This window comes from Coregonus clupeaformis, chromosome 29 (genome assembly GCF_020615455.1).
Source record: "Coregonus clupeaformis isolate EN_2021a chromosome 29, ASM2061545v1, whole genome shotgun sequence".
NCBI classification, from domain to species: Eukaryota; Metazoa; Chordata; class Actinopteri; order Salmoniformes; family Salmonidae; genus Coregonus; species Coregonus clupeaformis.
The window spans coordinates 56,714,284-56,740,662 of NC_059220.1; the positions used below are offsets into that span (position 1 = coordinate 56,714,284).

The 26,379-nt window shown below is 40.6% G+C and overlaps 1 protein-coding gene across 1 annotated transcript in view; it reads left to right on the top strand.

Annotated features, from left to right (window-relative positions):
- Positions 1-26,379, top strand: part of LOC121576676 (cadherin-13-like) — a 670,880-nt gene that overhangs the window by 618,776 nt on the left and 25,725 nt on the right. The window contains exon 12 of the mRNA XM_041890029.2: positions 2,785-2,927. Coding sequence (XP_041745963.1) covers positions 2,785-2,927 — 143 coding nt within the window. The remainder of the gene's footprint in view (positions 1-2,784; positions 2,928-26,379) is intronic.

Consider the following 26,379-nt stretch of genomic DNA (forward strand, 5'->3'; position numbering starts at 1 on the left):
TGCTTTGTCATTATGGGGTAGATTGATGAGGGGGGGAAAACAATTTAATCAATTTTAGAATAAGGCTGTAACATAACAAAATGTGAAAAAAGTCAAGGGGTATGAATACTTTCCGAATGCGCTGTAGCGCAGGAGATAAATTCTGCCAATCAAGCAGAAATATGGGCAAATCACCATGCTATTAGACATTTTACGAAAGTAAAGTACATTTTTGACAGTACAGGCAATTTTTGGGTCCGAGCTTTTGTCTTTTTGTGTGTATCTGTGATTGAGCTCGTATGCATGCACGTGTGTGTGTGTGTGTTAGAGCGCGTGTGCGTGCACGTGTGTGTGTTTGTGGTAAGCGAGAGAGAGCAGAGATAAAAAGGACAATTTTACATGCGGAAGCAAGTGATTATTTGTGGGCAATTTTGTTATATTGCTGATAAATATGTAACCTGTATGGGAAAGATATTTACTTTATTTGCATAATGGTTTTTAATGACCTTAAGAGAAGGCTAATGGAGGGTCTTTGTGTATGTACTCATTGTGCTGCCTCATTTAGGGTTACCATGGAGCTGGGTTGATCCAATACCATGTCCTGGCCTCCCAGGGCTGCTCTTAATGCCACACTCATGACATGCTACTGTAGAGTGAAAGCGAGGAGAGAGCAAACATTTTGCTCTAATTACCCAGCGGCACCACTACCTTCTCCACTCGAACCAACACACCTCAGTCCTCCTCACTGCACACACACTCCCACTCACAGCCTCTGGACGGGCCATCTGGAGGGATTTACTGCACCTCTCCTGTGTGTGTGTTTGTGTGTGCGTTTCAAATCACATTTTATTTGTCACACGCTTCGTAAACAACAGGTGTAGACTAACAGGAAGATGCTTACGGGTCCTTCCTAAAACTGCAGAGAAAAATGGAAAAATCATAGAAAAGTAAAAATAACACAAAGAATAAATATACAATGATTAATGATAACCTGGCTATACAGTATATACGGGGTACCAGTACCGAGTCGATGTGCAGGGGTACGAGGTAATTGAGATGATATGTACAGTACATATAGGTAGGGTTAAAGTTACTAGGCAACAGGATAGATAATAAGATCTGAGGGCTCATGCCAAATCTTGTCAGCGTTCTGAGGGGGAAGAAGCGTTGTCGTGCCTTCTTCACGACTGTGTTGGTGTGTGTGCTTAGTAATGCAGACACAGAGGAACTTGAAGCTCTAGACCCGCTCCACTACAGCTGACGTTGAGGGAGAGGTTGTTGTCCTGGCACAGCACTGCCAGGGCACTGCCCTCCTCCGGTTAGGCTCATCGTCTTCGGTGATCAGGCTTACCACCATTGAGTCGTCCGCAAACTTGCGCGGCCACGCAGTCGTGGGTGAATAGGGAGTACAGGAGGGGACTAACCACGCACCCTAAGGGGCCCCCGTGTTGAGGGTCAGCGTTGCGAAGGTGTTGTTGCATACCCTCACCACCTGGGGGTGGCCTGTCAGGAAGTCCAGTGTGTATGCGTACGTATGCATATGCGCGTGTGTGAGAGAAACAGTTGCAGAGAGTCAAACATAGCGATGTTGCGGAGAACCGGTGGTGGAAAACCTTTTATAAGCTTTATCATTTAAGCTGCATCTGAATAGATTATATCAACAAATAACCAAGCAGACTATATACAAACCATGTTGTAATGGTTCAAGTGACTATCTGTGTACCCACAACAGCAGGATAATCATCTTGTGTGTTCCTCTTTCTAAAGCGATGAGCTTGTGTGTTGTTGTGTGGTGCCTGGTAGTGATGAATGGCTAATAACCAGGAAGTGTGTGTGTGTGTGTGTGCGTGAGTAGGTGTGTGTCCTTGTGTGTGCGTGTCTGAGAGTGTAAAAATACGAAGGTGCATGTGGAGTGTTTATTGGTAAACTTAAAGAGGTTAGGAGTGGGGGTGTGTGTGTGTGTGTATTTAGCAGATGCTTTTATCTAGAGCAACTAACAGTAGTGAGTGCATACATTTTTCATTCTTGTCCCCTGTGGGAATCGAACCCACAACCCTGGCGTTGCAAGCGCCATGCTCTACCAACAGAGCCACACGGGATTGAGCCACTAGGTCAGAGGCACGGCACCATTCCCCATCCAATCACAAGGCACCTCCCATCACCTGGCTCTCAGGATCACATTATCAGGGTCATGACTCAGCCTCAGACTCCATCTGCTTTCCACACAAATACATTATTCTCTGAGGAGTTACCTGAGTTCATCCATCATTATCTTCACACTCCAACCACTGTCAGAGCGTCCACCGACATACACAGACCGTCCACTAAACCTCAGCCTCACCTTCACACACCCCACGTTGCACTTCAAATATATTGTCTCATCATGCTGCAATTCAACAGTTTTGTGTCTTTGATAGATATTGTCCTTTCAGTATCTCAATATCTTTCCTTAGAAACAGTGATAAAATGTCTTTACTGAAAAAGCTCTTACAAGCTGATGTCCTATACAGATGTAGGAACTTAATTTGTTGCTGAGAGTTTTCCTGCACAGCAGGAAATATAAACTTGTAGTGTATACGAGGTTTAAAACGGCTTCTAAAGTTTGTAGATTCCATTTTAAAATCCACATAATAATTCACATTTCCTGTTGCTGCAGGATTATTTTCCTGCTGTAGCAAACTGGCTCAAATTAATGTCCTACATATGTAGCTACAGTATCTCCATATCTAATCATGTTGTATTTGTCTCATACCATGTTATTGCCCTGACTATATTCTGATCAGCTGTCATCTGTTCCTTGTTCAGGTTTGCAGTTCTGAGAGACCCGGCTAACTGGCTCAGTGTGAACCCGGTTCGAGGTACGGTCAACACCTCTGCCAATCTGGACAGAGAGTCGCCTTACGTTCACAACAACAAATACACTGCCATCTTCATGGCCACAGACAATGGTAAGATTCAGTAAGTCTCTTTTAATAGGGATGTCGAATCCTCATAAAAAGGTGTGATGATAATCTATTCTGCATCTGGAGAGAATGTGGTATAAGGAATATTGCATGAAATGTCATGTCTAATCCTCAAATAATACCCTTACAACTTCAAAGTCACAGATTTGAATTAGTACGTCAACACAATTTTTTTTTTTTTATTATTATAAGGATTGCTGTAGAACGGATGACAATTGTTATGGCATTATTGCTGTAAAGTTGGAGATAAGCATTATTAGATCCTCGCCTATTTCCTCAAAGTGGTGTATAGCCATGGTTTTACACAGGCTCTTGGAGTTTTGACATCCAGGTAGACCCTTAAAAAAAAACTTTGGAAAGGGTTCTACATGGAAACCAAAATGGTTCTACTTGGAACCAAAAGGGTTCTACCTGGAACTCTCTGTCACTGACTGTGGCTTTGAGAGGCACACTCAGACCCACAGCACTTGAGCCTTGAGAGAGAGAGACTCTGCATGCAGAATTCTGCAAAAATATCTTCAGTGTACAACGTAAAACACAAAATAATGCATGCAGAGCAGAATTAATACCGATACTCGCTAATTATCAAAATCCAGAAAAGACCCGTTAAATTCTACAACCACCTAAAAGGAAGTGTTTCCCAAACCTTCCATAACAAAGCCATCACCTACATAGAGATGAACCTGGAGAAGAGTCCCGTAAGCAAGCTGGTCATGGGGCTCTGTTCACAAAAACAAACAAACCCCACAGAGCCCAAGGATAGCAACACAATTAGACCCAACCAAATCATGAGAAAACAAAAAGATCGTTACTTGACACATTGGAAAGAATTTATAAAAAAACAGAGCAAACTAGAATGCTATTTGGCCCTAAACAGAGAGTGCACAGTGGCAGAATACCTGACCCCTGTCACTGACCCAAAATTAAGGAAATCTTTGACTATGTTCAGACTCAGTGAGCATATCCTTGCTATTGAGAAAGGCAGCCATAGGCAGAACTGGCTCTCAAGAGAAGACAGGCTATGTGCACACTGCCCACAAAGTGAGGTGGAAACTGAGCTGCACTTCCTAACTTCCTGCCAAATGTATGACCATATTAGAGACACATACTTCCCTCAGATTACACGGACCCACTTTAGAATTCGAAAACAAATCCAATTTGGATAAACTCCCATATCTATTGGGTGAAATACCACAGTGTGCAATCACAGCAGCAAGATTTGTGACCTGTTACAACAAGTGAAGAACAAACACCATTGTGAATACAACCTATATTTATGTTTATTTATTATCCTTTTTGTACTTTAACCATTTGCACATCATTACAACACTGTATACTGTGCCTTTCAAAAGTATTCATCCCCCTTGGTGTTTTTCCTATTTTGTTGCATTACAACCTGTAATTTAAATTGATTTTTATTTGGATTTCATGTCATGGACATACACAAAATAGTCCAAATTGGTGAAGTGAAATGAAAAAAATAACGTGTTTCAAAAAATGAAAAAAAAAAAAAATAACGGAAAATTGGTGGGTGCATATGTATTCACCCACTTTGCTATGAAGCCCCTAAATAAGATCTGGTGCAACCAATTACCCTCAGAAGTCACATAAGTCCACCTGTGTGCAATCTAAGTGTCATATGATCTCAGTATATATACACCTGTTCTGAAAGGCCCCAGAGTCTGCAACACCACTAAGCAAGGGGCACCACCAAGCAAGCGGCACCATGAAGATCAAGGAGCTCTCCAAACAGGTCAGGGACAAAGTTGTGGAGAAGTACAGATCAGGGTTGGATTATAAAGAAAATATCAGACACGTTGAACATTCCACGGAGCACCATTAAATCCATTATTACATTTTTTTAAGAATATGGCACCACAACAAACCTTTCAAGAGAGGGCCGCCCACCAAAACTCACGGACCAGGCAAGGAGGGCATTAATCAGAGAGGCAACAAATAGACCAAAGATAACCCTGAAGGAGCTGCAAAGCTCCACAGCGGAGATTGGAGTATCTGTCCATAGGACCACTTTAAACTGTACACTCAACAGAGCTGGGCTTTACAGAAGAGTGGCCAGAAAAAAGCCACTGCTTAAAGAAAAAAATAAGCAAAAAGTTCGCCAAAAGGCATGTGGGAGACTCCGCAAACATATAAAAGAAGGTACTCTGGTTATCTGGAAGATGGTGTGGTGTGGTGTAGCTAGTCGTTGCCAGCATGAATTACGAGTTTACATTTTGTGCCAGCAGTGATTGACTCATTAATATGGGGAATGTCAATAAAGGGGTTTAATTATCTGATTCCAGCTGTACTATCTGGACTAGTGCTCACAATAGCCTAGTTCAGACATCATGATTTGACAGTTATGACAACAATATATCATGATTTTTTACTCATTTTTCTGTAAAATGATTGGCCGTTATGATGTTCATGCACCGAGCAGTCTAGCTGCTGCAGTAACCTGCGAGTAAATCATAGTTTATGACGGCCATTTGAGCCATGTGTTGTATGTCTAAGAACATGCCCTCTGGGGCTGTGCTGGTGTAATGGCCCATGTCTCCACAGCTAACCCAGGCTCCGTGCACTGCATGCCATGTTGTGTGTGTGTGTGTTTTCTTGTTTGTTCACCTGTGTGTCTTTGTGTGTGTGTGTGTGTGTGTGTGTGTGTGTGTGTGTGTGTGTGTGTGTGTGTGTGTGTGTGTGTGTGTGTGTGTGTGTGTGTGTGTGCGTGCGCACGCCTGGCCTTTGGAAAGTGCTCTGTCATAGACAGTCTGAAGCTCGTCTACAATGATCTGTTAGATGATTGCATGACAACACACCTACACCGGCTACTAACAGGGTATCGATCTAACACACATCTTTATCTGGAACACTCGAAGGAATGTTCCAGGCCTCCAACTGACCAGCAGAGTGCTCTGGCTGAGAGAGAGAGGGAGAGAGAGGGAGGGAGAGGGGTTGAGGGGGATGGATAGAAGGGAAGGGAGAGAAAGTGAGAGAACGAGAGCGAGGGTAGAAAATATATACAAAGAAAAGTGAAGAGAAAGTGATTTGGTAGAGAGTGGGAAGGAGAAGAGAGATAGATAAAAACAATGTCTTGCTGTATATAATTATATGAATAAAGGTTGGGGGTCAGAGTGAGAGGGTAAAGGAAGTCATTGTGATGTGGTCCAGGGGCAGCGTATACTCTCCTCATTGATTTCCTCGCTCTGCTTCCTCCTTTATACTTCAGTAGTTCTTAACTTTTCAGCCAACAGCAAACTTTTTCACATTAGAATTATTCCACAATACTGATTACGGATCATCTCCTTGAGATACATTAAATTACCACCTATGGCTGCAAATTAATTATACTTACGCAGTAATATTGCACTAAGTCACAGATTGGGCAAATCATTGCACACATTATGTCACACATCATGAAATACATGCATAAATTAAAGGCAGTAGCCTAGTTGCAAAATATTACTCAATTGATTAAACATGAAATTGATTTTAATATTTTTGAAGCAGCCTATAGCCCCTTTGTAGCCTACAGTTGAAGTCGGAAGTTTACATACACTTAGGTTGGAGTCATTAAAACTTGTTTTTCAACCACTCCACAAATGTCTTGTTAACAAACTATTGTTTTGGTAAGTCGGTTAGGACATATACTTTGTGCATGACACAAGTAATCTTTCCAACAATTGTTTACAGACAGATTATTTCACTTATAATTCACTGTATCACAATTCCAGTGGGTCAGAAGTTTACATACTGACTGTGCCTTTAAACAGCTTGGAAAATTCCAGAAAATGATGTCATGGCTTTAGAAGCTTCTGATGGGCTAATTGACATCGTTTGAGTCAATTGGAGGTGTACCTGTGGATGTATTTCAAGGCCTACCTTCAAACTCAGTGCCTCTTTGCTTGACATCATGGGAAAATCAAAATAAATCAGCCAAGACCTCAGAAAACAAATTGTAGACCTCCACAAGTCTGGTTCATTCTTGGGAGCAATTTCCAAACGCCTGAAGGTACCACGTTCATCTGTACAAACAATAGTACGCAAGTATAAACACCATGGGATAACGCAGCCGTCATACCGCTCAGGAAGGAGACGCTTTCTGTCTCCTAGAGATTAACGTGCTTTGTGCGAAAAGTGCAAATCAATCCCAGAACAACAGCAAAGGACCTTGTGAAGATGCTGGAGGAAACAGGTACAAAATTGTCTATATCCACAGTAAAACGAGTACTATATCGACATAACCTGGAGCAAGGAAGAAGCAACTGCTCCAAAACCGCCATAAAAAAGCCAGACTACGGTTTGCAACTGCACATGGGGACAAAGATCATACTTTTTGGAGAAATGTCCTCTGGTCTGATGAACCAAAAATATAACTGTTTGGCCATAATGACCATCGTTATGTTTGGAGGAAAAAGGGGGACGCTTGCAAGCCGAAGAACACCATCCCAACCGTGAAGCACGGAGGTGGCAGCATCATGCTGTGGGGGTGCTTTGCTGCAGGAGGGTCTGGTGCACTTCACAAAATAGATGGCATCATGAGGAAGGAAAATGATGTGGATATATTGAAGCAACATCTCAAGACATCAGTCAGGAAGTTAAAGCTTGGTCGCAAATGGGTCTTCCAAATGGACAATGACCCCAAGCATACTTCCAAAGTTGTGGCAAAATGGCTTAAGAACAAAAAAGTCAAGCTATTGGAGTGGCCATCACAAAGCCCTGACCTTAATCCTATAGAGAATTTGTGGGCAGAACTGAAAAAGCGTGTGCGAGCTAGGAGGCCTACAAACCTGACTCAATTACACCAGCTCTGTCAGGAGGAATGGGCCAAAATTCACCCAACTTATTGTGGGAAGCTTGTGGAAGGCTACCTTAAACGTTTGACCCAAGTTAAACAATTTAAAGGCAATGCTACCAAATACTAATTGAGTGTATGTAAACGTCTGACCCACTGGGAATGTGAAATAAAAGCTGAAATAAATCATTCTCTCTACTATTATTCTGACATTTCACATTCTTAAAATAAAGTGGTGATCCTAACTGACCTAAGACAGGGAATTTTTACTAGGGTTAAATGTCAGGAATTGTGAAAAACTGAGTTTAAATGTATTTGGCTAAGGTTTATGTTAACTTCCGACTTCAACTGTATATATCTTTTAAGGTAAGATTTTAATAGGGAAAGCTTATCCAAGAGCAGCACTGCTTTTCTTTCGATCCTATCAGTATCAACACATGGTCTAACGACTCACTTAGCAAAAATTCTCTCTACGTGCTTGTTTGGGAAACACTTTTAAAAAGTTGGCTCATAAATAACGATGCATCTGGTATGATCATCATACACTCTTAGAAAAAAAGGTGCGATCTAGAACCTAGATCAGAGTGAAAAGAATGAAGCCTGTACAGAGTAAAAATATTCCAAAACATGCATCCTGTTTGCAACTAAAATAATACTGCAAAAAATGTGCGAAAGCAATTACATTTTTGTCCTGAATACAAAGTGTTATGTTGGGGGCAAATCCAATACAACACATCACTGAGTACCACTCTCCATATTTTGAAGCATAGTGGTGGCTGCATCATGTTATGGGTATGCTTGTAATTGTTAAGGACTGGGGAGTTTTTCAGGATAAAAAATAAACATAATGGAGCTAAGCACAGGCAAAATTCTAGAGGAAAATCTGATTCAGTTTGCTTTCCACCAGACACTGGGAGATGAATTCACCTTTCAGTAACAATAACCTAAAACACAAGGCCAAATCTACGCTGAAGTTGCTTACCAAGAAGACAGTGAATATTCCTGAGTGGCTGAGTTACGGTTTTGACTTAAATCTACTTGAAAATCTATGGCAAGACCTGAAAATGGTTGTCTATTATTTTGAAAATAATCTTGGGCAAATATTGCACAATCCAGGTGTGGAAAGCTCTTAGAGACTTACATTTTAGTCATTTAGCAGATGCTCTTATCCAGAGCGACTTACAGTTAGTGAGTGCATACATTTTTCATACTGGCCCCCCGTGGGAATCGAACCCACAACCCTGCAGTTGCAAGTGCCATGCTCTACCAACTGAGCTACAGGATAAAAATAAAAAGAATCCTCATACACTTCCTGGTTCTAAAGGTCAGGGGTCACCTCACCTGGGTGTCCTCCATTTGCCCTGCAGCCAGTCAGAGAGCAGTGAGGTGAGCACTGTGCTCAGTCTGCGTGGCCGAGCCATTGTTCTACAAGAAGGAGAAATAAATGGATCCATGTTGCACTCGTTGGTGTGTGAAGTTGCAGATTCGCCTGGATTACCTCGCCCCTGTGTTCCAGATACTCTGTAAAACATTTATCCTTGCACAGTGGAGCTATCAGAAAGATGAAGGTAAAGGAGAGATACTGTTTTAACTCTAGGAGAAGGGGTTTCCTGGGTGTTTATTTTGGACTCCCTCATCAGTAGGCTGTAAATTGAAACTCACACAGATTTTCTCCTGCTCTCTGATTCCCTACTGAGGACTCTTTCAGTCCTCCTTGAGACTTTCTCTACCCTTGTGTGTACTTTATATGCTTTTGCAACTCGTAGCCCTTTCCTGCAGTCAAATGACAAAATCGCCCTCTAGTGACCTCATGGGTGGAATATTGTTAATATTTTAAATAATTTCATCATTAATATATATATATTATTTTTTTTACGCCCAAAATCCAGTGTTTCTATGTCAAACGGTTTTGTTATATTTCAGTCTTCTGTGATGTACAGTACCAGTCAAAAGTTTGGACACACCTACTCATTCCAGGGTTTTTCTTTATTTTTACTATTTTCTACATTGTTGAATAATAGTAAAGACATCAAAACTATGACATAACACATATGGAATCATGTAGTAACCAAAAAAGTGTTAAACAAATCAAAATATATTTTATATTTGAGATTCTTCAAATAGCCACCCTTTGCCTTGATGACAGCTTCGCACACTCCTTGCATTCTCTCAACCAGCTTCACCTGGAATGCTTTTCCAACAGTCTTGAAGGAGTTCCCACATAGGCTGAGCACTTGTTGGCTGCTTTTCCTTCACTCTGCGGTCCGACTCATCCCAAACCATCTCAATTGGGTTGAGGTCGGGGGATTGTGGAGGCCAGGTCATCTAATGCAGCACTCCATCACTCTCCTTCTTGGTAAAATAGCCCGTACACAGCCTGGAGGTGTGTTGGGTCATTGTCCTGTTGAAAAACAAATGATAGTCCCACTAAGCCCAAACCAGATGGGATCGGGGTATCGCTGCAGAATGCTGTGGTAGCCATGCTGGTTAAGTGTGCCTTGAATTCTAAATAAATCACAGACTGTGTCACCAGAAAAGCACCCCCACACTATAACACCTCCTCCTCCATGCTTTATGGTGGGAAATACACATGTGGAGATCATCCGTTCACCCACACCGCGCCTCACAAAGCCACGGCGGTTGGAACCAAAAATCTCCAATTTGGACTCTAGACCAAAGGACACATTTCCACCAGTCTAATGTCCATTGCTCGTGTTTCTTGGCCCAAGCAAGTCTCATCTTCTTATTGGTGTCCTTTAGTAGTGGTTTCTTTGCAGCAATTTCACCATGAAGGCCGGATTCACACAGTCCACTCTGCACAGTTGATGTTGAGATGTGTCTGTTGCTTGAACTTGGGCTGCAATTTCTGAGGCTGGTAACTCTAATGAACTTATCCTCTGCAGCAGAGGTAACTCTGGGTCTTCCATTCCTGTGGCGGTCCTCATGAGAGCCAGTTTCATCATTGCGCTTGATGGTTTTTGCGACTGCACTTGAAACTTTCAATGTTCTCAATGTTCTTTAAAATAATTATGGACTGTTGTTTCTCTTTGCTTATTTGAGCTGTTCTTGCCATAATATGGACTTGGTCTTTTACCAAATAGGGCTATCTTCTGTATAACCCCCCTACCTTGTCACAACACAACTGATTGGCTCAAACGCATTAAGAAGGAAAGAAATTCCACAAATTAACTTTTAAGAACAACTGTTAATTGATATGAATTTCAGGTGACTACCTCATGAAGCTTGTTGAGAGAATGCCAAGAGTGTGCAAAGCTGTAATCAAGGCAAAGGGTGGCTATTTGAAGAATCTCAAATGTAAAATATATTTTGATTTGTTTAACACTTTTTTTGTTATTACATGATTCCATATGTGTTATTTCGTAGTTTTGATGTCTTCACTATTATTCTACAATGTAAAAAATAGTAAAAGAAAACCCTTGAATGAGTAGGCGTGTCCAAACTTTTGACTGGTAGTGTATATAAAGTGCAAGTTTGGGATGCAAACTCAAGTAAAAATAAACAAAAATCCTTGAATTAGTAGGTGTGTCCAAACTTTTGACTGGTAGTGTATATAAAGTGCAAGTTTGGGATGCAAACTCAAGTAAAAATAAACAAAAATCCTTGAATTAGTAGGTGTGTCCAAACTTTTGACTGGTAGTGTATATAAAGTGCAAGTTTGGGATGCAAACTCAACATTTAATGCATTTCAACTCTATTTCTGACATGGTACAGGTCTCTTATTTTTTTAAGCACATAACCATGTGTGTGAGTAAGGTGTATACTTTTGTTTTTCAGTAGATTTGTTTAAGACTACCAAGAACACTCTGTGTGACCCTGATTTAGCCCACTGCAGTAAAAGTTTAATGCGTTTGTGTTGCAAATTTCCAAGGTTTGGGTCTGAATCCTTTATGCTTATCCAAAAAGGGTCTCACTCCCAAAACCCCCTACCACTATGTGAGATAGTCAAGCTACAAGAAAAACCAACATGCACATGTTTATGTGAATGCTCTAGTCAAGGTCTTAGGTGATGTGCGGTGTCAGCGTTGTGTTGCTGTTTACTGTGCAGCCAACGGCTGTCCTACACGTTGTTGAATGGCTGTTTTCTCTGCTCTTTATTTAAATGTGAAACACCCTCCTGGTGGGCTGCACTTGTCAGTTAGAGTGATGAATACATTATCAAAGCCCCCCACCACCCGCCACCGTCCCTCATATCAGCGGCTCTTTATGTATGCATGAAGGAGCGGAGCGAGGTTTGTTTACAGTGACATACGCGACCTCCATACAGATGCTATGTAGAGGGAGAGCCCGCTCAGAATGCCGCCGCGCTGTACTGCGCGCCCACCCAGGGATATTATCCACACACATTTAAGCAGGGTGATGCCGCGGTATTCATCGGAGCAAACTGGCTTCCATTCTAGTGTAATTGAAAAGCTAAGAAGGAGCAGCAAGCATGGTGTCTGTGTGTTTTGTCTCTCAGCTCTGGTGCACAGCTCCATAGAGGTCTGATTCAACATTATTCAGCTTCAATGGCAGCTCATCGCCACAGGCCAGACTGTAGTCTCATAACCCCGGATGAGCTGAGGACCTGTCAATCAAACACCTGTACTGTCTGCAGTACTCTGTACTCTTCAACTTAAAGAACAACAACTCCATCCTTGCTTCACTTAGTGAGAAAATCAGCGCTCTTTCCCTTCATTAACGGTATGCCTCTCTCCTGTCAGTACCTCAGATAACTGCTGCTCTGCTTCTCCTGCATCATTGGGCATGGTAAGAAATGTGACCATTCCTGGTGCAAAAACAATGTCCTATCCCGGAGCTCGAGTAAATTACATTACTAAGCTGCTCCCGAATGTACTACACCAGGACATGGAAATCGATTCTATCGTAGTCCATGTGGGTTTTAATGACAGTTGAAACTGGATTTTAAAGAGCTAGACACTAATAAAAAGCCCATAATATCTGGCCCCGTCCCCTCTCTGAATCGTGGCATTGAACGCTTTAGCAGGATTCTTGCTCTTCACAACTGGCTACGTGATTATTGCAGGTCAATGGGTGTAACTTTTGTTAACAATTTCGATACCTTTTGGAAGGTCGTTTGGAAGGTCGTTTATAAGGAGGATGGGATCCACCCAAATAATTTGGGTTCCTGGATCCTTTCACAGCATTATAAGGCTGCATTGAGACAATGACTTAACAATGACCCAAGCCCAGTTTAGCTAATCCCTACCATTGTGACGCAGAGTTGTCAAAACGCTTCAGCAAATGTACATTACACCAGGGGCGTCGGTGGACACAATATAAGGAACCTAATTTATGTCCCTCTAACTGCCCTGAATGCCTCTGCTGATCCTACAGCTATTGTATGCAGTAATCATGTGCCTAAGAACCAGATTTATACTGTTAGCACTGAGCCGGTGTGCCCGAGGAGGAAGTCCACTGTGTGCAACTCACCCTGCACTAACATAAAGAACATAATCACATCTACTGTTGCTAAGCTACCCAGTAAAGCAATAAAAACAAGTAAAAATCCCAGAAGAAAAGTGCTCAAAATTGCCCACGTTAACATGTGTAGTTTAAGAAACAAGGTTCATGAAATCAATAATTTGCTATTAACAGTTGACATTCATATTCTGACTATCTCTGGAACTCACTTAGATACAGTTAAAGTTGGAAACTTACATACACCTTAGCCAAATATATTTAAACTCAGTTTTTCACAATTCCTGACATTTAATCCTAGTAAAAATTCCCTGTCTTAGGTCAGTTAGGATCACCACTTTATTTTAAGAATGTGAAATGTCAGAATAATAGTAGAGAGAATGATTTATTTCAGCTTTTATTTCACATTCCCAGTGGGTCAGAAGTTTACATACACTCAATTAGTATTTGGTAGCATTGCCTTTAAATTGTTTAACTTGGGTCAAACGTTTCAGGTAGCCTTCCACAAGCTTCCCACAATAAGTTGGGTGAATTTTGGCCCATTCCTCCTGACGGAGCTGGTGTAACTCAGTCAGGTTTGTAGGCCTCCTTGCTCGCACACACTTTTTCAGTTCTGCCCACACATTTTCTATAGGATTGAGGTCAGGGCTTTGTGATGGCCACTCCAATAGCTTGACTTTGTTGTCCTTAAGCCATTTTGCCACAACTTTGGAAGTATGCTTGGGGTCATTGTCCATTTGGAAGACCCATTTGCGACCAAGCTTTAAATTCCTGACTGATGTCTTGAGATGTTGCTTCAATATATCCACATGATTTTCCTTCCTCATGGTGCCATCTATTTTGTGAAGTGCACCAGACCCTCCTGCAGCAAAGCACCCCCACAGCATGATGCTGCCACCCCCGTGCTTCACGGTTTGGATGGTGTTCTTCGGCTTGCAAGCCAATCCCTTTTTCCTCCAAACATAACTATGTTTCCTCCAGCATCTTCACAAGGTCCTTCGCTGTTGTTCTGGGATTGATTTGCATTTTTCGCACCAAAGTACGCTCATCTCTAGGAGACAGAATGCGTCTCCTTCCTGAGCGGTATGACGGCTGCGTAGTCCCATGGTGTTTATACTTGCGTACTATTGTTTGTACAGATGAACGTGGTACCTTCAGGCATTTGAAATTGCTTCCAAGGATGAACCAGACTTGTGGATGTCTACCATTTTTTTCTGAGGTCTTGGCTGATTTGTTTTGATTTTCCCATGATGTCAAGCAAAGAGGCACTGAGTTTGAAGGTAGGCCTTGGAATACATCCACAGGTACACCTCCAATTGACGCAAATTATGTCAATTAGCCTATCAGAAACTTCTAAAGCCATGACATCATTTTCTGGAATTTTCCAAGCTGTTTAAAGGCACAGTCAACTTAGTGTATGTAAACTTCTGACCCACTGGAATTGTGATACAGTGAATTTTAAGTGAAATAATCTGTCTGTAAACAATTGTTGGAAAAATTACTTGTGTCATACACAAAGTAGATGTCCTAACCGACTTGTCAAAACTATAGTTTGTTAACAAGAAATGTGTGGAGTGGTTGAAAAATGAGTTTTAATGACTCCAACCTAAGTGTATGTAAACTTCCGACTTCAACTGTAATACCTTTGATGATACAGTGGTAGCAATACAAGGTTATAACATTTACAGAAAAGATAGAAATGCCAATGATGGAGGTGTTGCTGTTTATATTCAGAACCACATTCCTGTGAAGATTAGAGAGGATCTCATGTTAAATAGTGTTGAAGTAATATGGCTACAGGTTCATCTGCCTCACCTAAAGCCCATTCTGGTGGGAAGCTACCACCAAGTGCTAACAGTCACTATCTGGATAAAATATGTGAAATGCTTGATAATGTATGTGATATCAATAGAGAGGTATACTTTCTGGGTGATTTAATTATTGACTGGCTTTCATCAGGCTGCCCACTTAAGAGAAAGCTTCAAACTGTAACCAGTGCCTGCAACCTGGTTCAGGTTATCAGTCAACCTACCAGGGTAGTTACAAACAGTACAGGTATTAAATTATCAACATGTATTGATCATATCTTTACTAATGCTGCAGAGATTTGTTTGAAAGCAGTATCCAAATCCATTGTCTGTAGTAATCACAATATAGTAGCCATATCTAGGAAAACCAAAGTTCCAAAGTCTGGGCCTAATATTGTGTATAAGAGGTCATACAATACGTTTTGTAGTGATTCCTATGTTGTTGATGTAAAGAATATATGTTGGTCCGTGGTATGTAATGAGGAGCAAACAGTCACTGCACTTGACATATTTATGAAATGTCTTACTAGTTACTAATAAGCATGCACCCATTAAGAAAATGACTGTAAAAACGGTTAAATCCCTGTGGATTGATGAGGAATTGAAAAATGGTATGGTCGAGAGGGATGAGGCAAAAGGAATGGTAAATAAGTCTGGCTGCACAACCGATTGGCTAAACTGAATAAAAAGAAGAAGAAACTACACTATGAAACAAAGATAACATAAAGAATGATAGTAAAATGCTTTGGAGCACCTTAAATTAAATTTTGGGAAAAAAGGCAAACTCAGCTCCATCATTCATTGAATCAGATGGCTCATTTGTCACTAAACCAACTGATATTGCCAACTACTTTAATGAATTTTTCATTGGCAAGATTAGCAAACTTAGGCATGACATACCAGCAACAATTGCTGACACTACACATCCAAATTATGAAAGACAAACGTTGTGATTTTGAATTCCGTAAATGTGAGTGTGGAAGAGGAACAATTATTGTTGTCTATCAACAAGCCACCGGGGTCTGACAACTTGGATGGAACATTGCTGAGGATAATAGCGGACGATATTGCCACTCCTATTTGCCATATATTCAATTTAAGCCTACTAGAATGTGTGTGCCCCCAGGCTTGGAGGAAAGCAAAAGTCATTCCGCTACCTAAGAATAGTAAAGCCCCCTTTACTGGCTCAAATAGCCAACCAATTAGCCTGTTATTAACCCTTAGTAAACTATTGGAAAAAATTGTGTTTGACCAGATACAATGCCATTTTACAGTAAACAAATTAACAACAAACTATCAGCATGCTTATAGAGAAGGACATTCAACAAGCACAGCACTTACACAAATGACTGATGATTGGCTGAGAGAAATTGATGATAAAAATGTGGGGGCTGTTTTGTTAGACTTCAGTGCGGCTTTTGACATTATCGATCATAGTCTGCTGCTGGAAAAACGTATGTGTTACTCCACCTGCTATATTGTGGATACAGAGTTACCTGTCTAACAGAATGCAGAGGGTGTTCTTTAATGGAAGCCTCTCCAACATAATCCAGGTAGAATCAGGAATTCCCCAGGGCAGCTGTCTAGGCCCATTACTTTTTTCAATCTTTACTAATGACATGCCACTGGCTTTGAGTAAAGCCAGAGTGTCTATGTATGCGGATGACTCATCACTATACAGTATCATTGATCAATGCCCGGCTAATTTGGGATTTGGGACTGACTGTGATTTTAACAGATTGAAGCATTCTGAATGGGCTGGATCAGCTCTGACTGGCCTGCTGGCTGGCTAGCTGCACCAATAAAGGTGTTTAAAAGACATCAGCTTCCCCTCAACAACTATCAACAAAACAAGCTGTCTCATAGAGGTCCTTCCAGCAGCCAGGTCTGCAGAGCACAGGCTTCCATCCAAGAGAGAGAGAGAGAGAGAGAGGGATGGGAGGATACCTCACCCCTCTGAGTGGACTGAGTGCTGCTTTTCATCCTCTGTGTTTTAGTCAGAGATGCAGGTGAGGAGGTTAACTACGTAGCAGACGTGTTTCTGCACAGCCAATCAATTATGACCCAGAGCTTTGAAGCGGGCCGCACGAGGGAGGACGGGGTGGGTAGTGGGAGAGGAGCCAGCGTCCGGTCCGGTATAATGGCGTTGTAATGGGATATGGTCGGGGAAGCGGAGGAGATTACAGTTCGACGCTGCCTCGCCTTCTGTTTTCTCCCCTGTCTGGACTCTCTGTCTCATTAACCTTGCCGCTCTATATCTCTATATCTCTCTCTCTTGCTCCCTCTTCTCTCGCTCCCTCCCACTCTCTCTCTCCCTCTCTCTGGCCAAACAAGTTGTTTTTATCCTCGCCAGAGAGAGAGCCCTTAGAGAAGAAAAGCAGTCGTCCTTCAGACGTTCCCATGTCTGTGATTAAAGGACACTCCTGTTAAATTGGCAAGAGAGGAACGTTTGCCTTGTTTGTTGTTGTTACAAATATGTCTAGTGTCCATGGTGAAATTAGTTTGCCATGGTGAAGATGTATGCTGTATTGTTTGTCACTGGGTGTTTCACTGAACTTTTTAACCACTTCTAATTAAATTGAAGTATAAATAGCAATAGAAATACAAGCACAGTGGCTTTTCCAACACTCCAGCTGTCACTTTCTCTTATAAGTCGCTCTGTGTGAAGAAAAAAGGACTTCATCATGTATTTCCTTCCTCTGGTTTTAAGGCTATATCAGAGACAGCACAAAGCAGTGGCATGGCCGTGAGCGTTAGTGGTGAAAGCTGCCAAGGTTGTTGGCAGAGTGGGGTGACTGGACTCATCCTCCTAGTTTGTCTCTAATTAGACGGACATGGGAGGCCAATCAGCTGCTTTGTTCTTAGAGGGAGGCCTGGCCAGCAGGCCTGCAGGCTTCAGTTTAATGGTTTGTCTTTGCCATAGCAGGTTCCAACAAGTCCCCTAGTTAGAAAGACCACTGACATTAATGACAGATCAGTTTCCTGCCATGTTAAAATCACCAGAGATTCAGTGTGTTGAACATTTTATATTTGGGTGTGATGCATGATTTGAAGGAGTCAGGCACAGGAGGGTAAATCACAGTATACAGAGTTTAATCCGTCATCCAGCGTAACAAGTCCAGTGCGCAAAACAGGCGCACTGGAACAAACATGCAAACGGGGAAAATACCCCGGCAATACAAAATACTGAGCTCAACCGAGCCACTAATCCTCACAATGAACAATCACCCACAAGGACAAGGGGGGCAGAGGGAACACTTAAACACATACTAATGAGGGGAATATGAACCAGGTGTGTGTAATTGACAAGACAAGACAAATGGAATGATGAGATATGGAGCGGCAGTGGCTAGAAGGCCGGTGACGACGAACGCCGAAGCCTGCCCGAACAAGGAGGGGAGGCAGCTTCGGAGGAAGTCGTGACATTGGGTGGTTTTTTGAAATTCACATCTCCCTTAAACTGTCAGATATCCAGATGTGATTAACCTTCTAATAATAATATACAGTATAATAATAATAATAATAATAATAATAATAATAATAATAATAATAATAATAATAATATGCAATTTTTAACAGACACTTTTATCCAAAGCGACGTACAGTCATTCGTGCATACATTTTGCATATGGGTAGTCCCGGGAATCGAACCCACTATCTTGGCGTTGCGAACGTCATGCTCTACCATCTGATATAACAAATTAGGTATTGATTACTCAAATTGTATTTACAGTAAGTACTGTTGATCATGCCATTCTAACATGTTGTAATAACACCATGATGGTTGAGCTTGCTTTAAAGTCGAGTGAATGGCATTCTTTCATTCCTCACTTGCTGTTTCTAGTCTTATCAATAGCTTTTCCAGTAGCTTGATAGAAAAAATGACAACCAGAAGTCTATTTTGAAAGTAATTTGTCAAACTGACAGTGCACCTGTCCTCCTCAGTTGTCTCCCTGAAGTCATCCTTCTTAATAACACTCTCCCATTGCTAAATTGGCTGTGGCTGGACTCATTTACACCAATGATCAGCCAATCAGATGAGCATGAAGCTATAGTCTTTCACATAATCCACTAGAGAGATAGAGCGAGAGAGAGATGTGAGTGATGTTAATGAAGGGCCTTCTCTGGGTAGACTAAACAAGACCACTCTATAAACCTTTAGAAAAAAAGGTGCTATCTAGAACCTAGAAGGTTTCTTTGGCTGTCCTCATGTGACAGGGATCATCTACTAGATTCAGTCGCGGGCCGATTTTTTCTTGAGCAGATGGTCAGGGGGGCGGAACATAATTACAAAGAATTTGTAGACTGCATATTGACCGCAAGAAGCCCAAACAGATATAATATTTGACTAAAACATAATCATTTCAAACCTTGCTTACATTTGTATACAATCACATACAGAGCCTTCAGAAAGTATTCACACCCATTGGCTTTTTCCACATTTTGTTGGGTTACAGCCTGAATTTAAAATGTGATTAAATTGAGATTGTGTGTCACTGGCCTACACACAATACCCCATAATGTCAAAGTGGAAGTATGTTTTTAGAACATTTTACAAATTAATTAAAAATGAATAGCTGAAATGTATTGAGTCAATAAATATTCAATCCCTTTGTTATGGCAAGCCTAAATAAGTTCAGGAGTAAAAATGTGCTTAACAAGTCACATACTAAGTTTCATGGACTCACTCTGTGTGCAATAATACTGTTTAACATGATTTTTAAATGACTACCTCATCTCTGTACCCCACACATACAATTATCTAAGGTCCTTTAGTCAAGCAGTGAATTTCAAACACAGATTCAACCACAAAGACCTGGGAGGTTTTCCAATGCCTCGCAAAGAAGGGCAGCTATTAGTAGATGGGTTAAAAAAAAGCAGACATTGCATATCCCTTTGAGCATGTTGAAGTTATTAATTACACTTTGGATGGTGTATCAATACACCCAGTCACTACAAAGATACAGGCGTCTTCATAACTCAGTTGCCGGAGAGGAAGGAAACTGCTCAGGGATTTCACCATGAGGCCAATGGTAACTTTAAATAGTTAATGGCTGTGATAGGAAAAAACTGAGGGTGGGTCAAAAACATTGTAGTTACTCCACAATACTAACCTAAATGACAAAGGGCTCCCGAGTGGCGCAGCGGTCTAAGGCACTGCATCTCAGTGCTTGAGGCGTCACTACAGACCCCCTGGTTCGATTCCAGGCTGTATCACAACCGGCCGTGATTGGGAGTCCCATAGGGCGGCGCACAATTGGCCCAGCGTCGTCCAAGTTTGGCCGGTGTAGGCCATCATTGTAAATAAGAATTTGTTCTTAACTGACTTGCCTAGTTAAATAAAAAAGTGAAAAGAAGGAAGCCTGTACAGAAAAAAATGTTTTACAAAACATGCATCCTAAAGTCATATTCTAAAAATGTTGGCATCGAAATGTTCAGAAAACAAAGAGTTATATTTGGGGCAAATCCAATACATCACTCTGTACCACTCTTCATATATTTAAGCGTGGTGGTGGCTGCATCATGTTATGGGTATGCTTGTCATTGGCAAGGACTAGGGAGTCTTTCAGGATAAAAATAAATGAAATAGAGCTGAGCATGTCGTAGAAATATATATGACTCGAAAGTAGTCAACTCAAACATATCTCACAAGAAACTGGAGCCTGTGAATCCAAGAATTATACTTTCATTATCTAATAACGAAAGCCGAGCAGTTCCATGAAACGGCTGTCTCTCTCTGGCTTAGACATCCCTTTTATACACACACACAAATGCACAAACATGCGTACATGGCATATACAGTTACCCCCTTATGGCAAATTCCTAACTTATTTTAGTTCTACACCACCCTTCTTTTTCAACGTCCAGCTGTCACACAATGTCCACTCCAAAAGGTAATGAATGCTTTTTTTTCTATATGAAGCCTCTCATTCTATCATTCTATTGGCTGCGTGGCTTAGGCCCCTTCTTAAAAAATAACTAATGTAATGCATACTGTTGAGAGCTTTTGTGAAAGAACACATACATTCATTTGAAACACAGCATATACTACATGGCTATATTCCTTCTTTAAGCATGTATCTGGATTATAAAATATCAAACATGTTTATTATATTTTACCTTTGACCTCTCCCTACATTTGCCTTAATGATACATAAAATAATACCATAAGCACAGGCAAAATCCTAGAGAAAAACCTGGTTCAGTCTGCTTTCCAACAGACACTGGGAGACAAATTCACCTTTCAGCAGGACAGTAACCTAAAACACAAGGCCAAATATACACTGGAGTTGCTTACTGAGACGACATTGAGTGTTCCTGAGTGGCCTATTTGCAGTTTTGACTTAAATCGGTTTGAAAATCTATGGCAAGATTTGAAAATGTCTGTGTAGCAATGATCAACAACCAACTTGATAGAGCTTTAAGAATAAAAAATGAATAATGTGCAAGTGTTGCACAATCCAGGTGTGGAAAGCTCTTAGAGACTTACACAGAAATACTCTGTAATCGCTGCCAAAGGTGATTCTAACATGTATTGACTCAGAGGATTGAATACTTATGCATTAGTGTTACATTTTTCATAATTTTTCTTCCACTTTAACGTTAAAGAGTATTTTGTGTAGATCGTTGACAAAAAATTACAATTAAATCCATTTGAATCCCACCTTGTAACACAACACAATATGGAAAAAGTCAAGGGGGGTGAATTCTTTCTGAATGCATCTGTATATTGCTCTATTATGTGTGGGAATACTTTGGAACAGATTTCCCATATTGAAATCACTTGGAGCTGATTTGCTGGTGTTTCTACAGTGTTTTATATCCAACAATAAAACATTTGTAAAAAGTTGCATTTATTTCTTGCTCAGAAAACTTGGGGGCCAAATAAAATCCCTTATTAGTTCCAGATAAAACCCTTTTGTGTTCTATGTAGCTACCTAAAACCAAAAAGGGTTCTCCTATTGGGACAGTCAAAGAACCCTTTTGAAACCTTTTTTTCTAAGCGTACAGCTCATTCTCTGCCTGCTGGCTGCGTGTTATGTTCCCTAAATATATTATTTAATTGCCTCTCAACCCCTCATCAAAGTTCTCTCTCATTCTGTGTCCTCATTCTCCTTTTACCTACTGTGCATATCCACGTTCTTCTCTCCCACCTCTCTTTCTCAGGGTCTACCTCTCCATCCTCAAATATGCCCGTATTGCTCTTGACACCCTCCTCCTTCACACCTTTGTTCATTCTTTCCTCCCTCCTCAGCCACCTCTCTCCTCTCCCTCTCCTTCGCTCTCTCTTCCTCTCTTTTCTAACACTCTCTATTTCCTCTTTGCATTGCATCTGTGAATCTGTTTCCTTGGCAGGTTGGGAGAGTGTGATGTATTGTGACATTTTCTGGCGATGCTATACCTCATCCCTGTTGTGATTGTTTTTATAAAACATTTCTCCATCAGCTGCTTTTTTGTATATATATATTTTTTAATCCATTTCAGAGTAAGGCTGTAACGTAACAAAATGTGGAAAAAGTCAAGGGGTCTGAATACTTTCCGAATGCACTGTATGGGCAGTACCAAAACAAGTGATCTAATGATTCTGTCTCTTTGCAGCAAAATCTGCAGAGCTGGGATGGTTGTATCCCCCATATATACAGTGGCTTGCGAAAGTATTCAACCCCCTTGGCATTTTTCCTATTTTGTTGCCTTACAACCTGGAATTAAAATTGATTTTTGGGCGGGTTTGTATCATTTGATTTACACAACATGCCTACCACTTTGAAGATGCAAAATATTTTTTATTTTGAAACATACAAGAAATAAGACAACAAAACTGAAAACTTGAGCGTGCATAACTCTACTTTGTAGAGCCACCTTTTGCAGCAATTACAGCTGCAAGTCCCTTGGGGTATGTGTCTATAAGCTTGGCACATCTAGCCACTGGGATTTTTGCCCATTCTTCAAGCCAAAACTGCTCCAGCTCCTTCAAGTTGGATGGGTTCCGCTGGTGTACAGCAATCTTTAAGTCATACCACAGATTCTCAATTGGATTGAGGTCTGGGCTTTGACTAGGCCATTCCAAGACAATTAAATGTTTCCCCTTAAACCACTCAAGTGTTGCTTTAGCAGTATGCTTAGGGTCATTGTCCTGCTGGAAGGTGAACCTCCATCCCAGTCTCAAATCTCTTGAAGACTGAAACAGGTTTCCCACAAGAATTTCCCTCTATTTAGCGGAATCCATCATTCCTTCAATTCTGACCAGTTACCCAGTCCCTGCCGATGAAAAACATCCCCACAGCATGATGCTGCCACCACCATGCTTCACTGTGAGGATGGTGTTCTCGGGGTGATGAGAGGTGTTGGGTTTGCGCCAGACATAGCGTTTTCCTTGATGGCCAAAAAGCTCAATTTTAGTCTCATCTGACCAGAGTACCTTCTTCCATATGTTTGGGGAGTCTCCCACATGCCTTTTGGCGAACACCACACATGTATGCTAATTTTTTTCTTTAAGCAATGGCTTTTTTCTGGCCACTCTTCCATAAAGCCCAGCTCTGTAGAGTGTACGGCTTAAAGTGGTCCTATGGACAGATACTCCAATCTCCGCTGTGGAGTTTTGCAGCTCCTTCAGGGTTATCTTTGGTCTCTTTGTTGCCTCTCTGATTAATGCCCTCCTTGCCTGGTCCGTGAGTTTTGGTGGGCGGCCCTCTCTTGGCAGGTTTGTTGCGGTGCCATATTCTTTCCATATTTTAATAATGGATTTAATGGTGCTCCGGGGGATGTTCAAAGTTTCAATATTTTTTTATAACCCAACCCTGATCTGTACTTCTCCACAACTTTGTCCCTGACCTGTTTGGAGAGCTCCTTGGTCTTCATGGTGCCGCTTGCTTGGTGTTGCCCCTTGCTTAGTGGTGTTGCAGACTCTGGGGCCTTTCAGAACAGGTGTATATATACTGAGATAATGTGACAGATCATGCGACACTTAGATTGCACACAGGTGGACTTTATTTAACTAATTATATGACTTCTGAAGGTAATTGGTTGCACCAGATCTTATTTAGGTCCTTCATAGCAAAGGGGGTGAATACATATGCACGCACCACTTTTCCGCTATTTATTTTTTAGAATGTTTTGCAACAAGTTATTTTTTTCATTTCACTTCACCAAAATAGGAAAAACGCCAAGGGGGATGAATACTTTTGCAAGGCACTGTATAACATTCTATTGGTTGCAAGAATGTTGTATAATAATTTAAATGGAAAAACTCTACATTTTGAATCTGGCGTTGTTTTGTGTATCAGGTCATAAACCATGTGCCATGGAATCAGTACATCGAAAAACTCCTCCCAACTATTTTGCAACCTGTATGGTGCAGCTTGCCTCCTCCATTTTTGCGGTAATGCTGCAATCAGTTGGTTGTAATTTTGAATAGAGCAGACATTTCCATATATTTTTGTTAACTGCATGTGTGACATAACTCCACCAATCCTATTTATTTTACATTTACATTTACATTTACATCATTTAGCAGACGCTCTTATCCAGAGCGTCTTACAAATTGGTGCATTCAACTTATGATAGCCAGTGGGACAAACACTTTCTTAAAAAAAAAAAAAAAATGGGGGGGTGAGTAAAATGATTACTTTATACTATTCCAGGTATTCCTTAAAGAGGTAGGGTTTCAAGTGATGATATCATTTACAAAGATTATACAGTTTTTAAACATTTTTTCCCCAAATAACATTGTTTTTTTATCAATTAGTATATTTGAGTTTAACCATAATCTTTGTTATATTATTTGTTGTGTCTTTTCTGGTGGATTAAACTGTAATTGCAATCAGCTTTCTATTGCTTGTTTTAAAAATAGCAATATTTTGGAGATCATGATTTCATTTAATTTTCATTTTCAAATAACCAAAAGTGAGAGGTTGTAATCTGAAGGGAATCATAATCTAAAGGGAAAAAGCACATTCTTGAACACGGGGTGAGCCATTCTTACTAATCTGCTAGAGAACCAGTTTGGAATTAATAATAGTTTTTGTATGACAGAAGCCTTTAGTGAGAGGTCCAATGCTTTAATATTTAATAATTCCTATCATATTCATTATATAAATAGGCCCGTAAAATAAAATCTGGATTGCTGTTTCAAATAAAGTGTAATCTTTTTTGCTCATATAATTTAAAAAAACAAGTCGTTAGGTGTAGGCAGGGCCATACGTAAATTGGTCAACTGGAATATGACTAAAGAGTTAATCAGGGTGAGTTTTCCACAAATAGACAGGTGTTGTCCTTTCCATGGTAGCAACATCTAATTTGACTAACGTTCTATAAAAATGTATTGTAGTGAGATAATTTATTTCAAGATATGAATACCGAGTATGTCCACTACACCATCAGACCATTTTATTGGTAAACTACACAATAATGTAAAAGTTATATTTTTTGGAGACCCAACAAATAATATGGTTCACTTATAATCATTCGGTTTTAATCCAGAGAGATTAGAACAGTTATCTAGCTCTTCTATGAGGGTATCCAAATTGTGGATTTTAAAGAAATGCCACTTTTGTTTTTAAGCACTGGATTTCTACCCCCTTGATATTATTGTTGGATCTGATTTTAATAGCTGACATTTCGATGGCCATAATAAATAAATATGCTGATAAAATACAGCCTTGTTTTACTACTCTTGACAGTTTAATACTTTCTGAGAAGTAGCCATTATTTACTATTTTACACCTGGGGTTAATATACATAACTTTAACCCACTGTATAAGAGATTCTCCTAAATTAAAATAGTCCATGCAATTATATATAAATTCCAGTCGTACTTTATCAAAGGCCTTTTTAAAGTCACCTATGAATACTAGGCCTGGTTTCCCAGATTTTTCATAGTGTTCTATTGTTTCCAGCGCTTGTCTTATATTATCTCCAATGTATCGTCCATGTAAAAAACTTGTATGATTAGGATGAATAATATCCATCAGCTGCTTTAGTAGCTGAGAAAAGAATCACAATAATAATAACAATATTAAGAATTTCCAGCCAAGAGCATCCTCCCTCCCTGTTACTGGTACTGGAAAGCATTCCTACACTTAATGGGTGTTCTAATGAAGAAAGAAGCAGCAGCCAGCCAGGTAAGACTGCTATGAGTTCTGAATTCTCAGCTCTTAGTGGAATGTGAGTAGGCCCTTTTATCCACAGAAGGCATATGTGTTTGGGGAGATTATAAAGAGGATAGCCTTTTCTAAAAAAACAAAACATATTTTTCTCATAATAAATATTCCACAACAGTAACCGTCTCTTAAAATAAATAAAGAACCTTTGACTGATCACCGGAATCTTCTATTTCATTGTAGCGCATGTGATTTTGTTTTTCTGTACTGCTCTACAAAGCCTGTTCCCCAGATGAAAA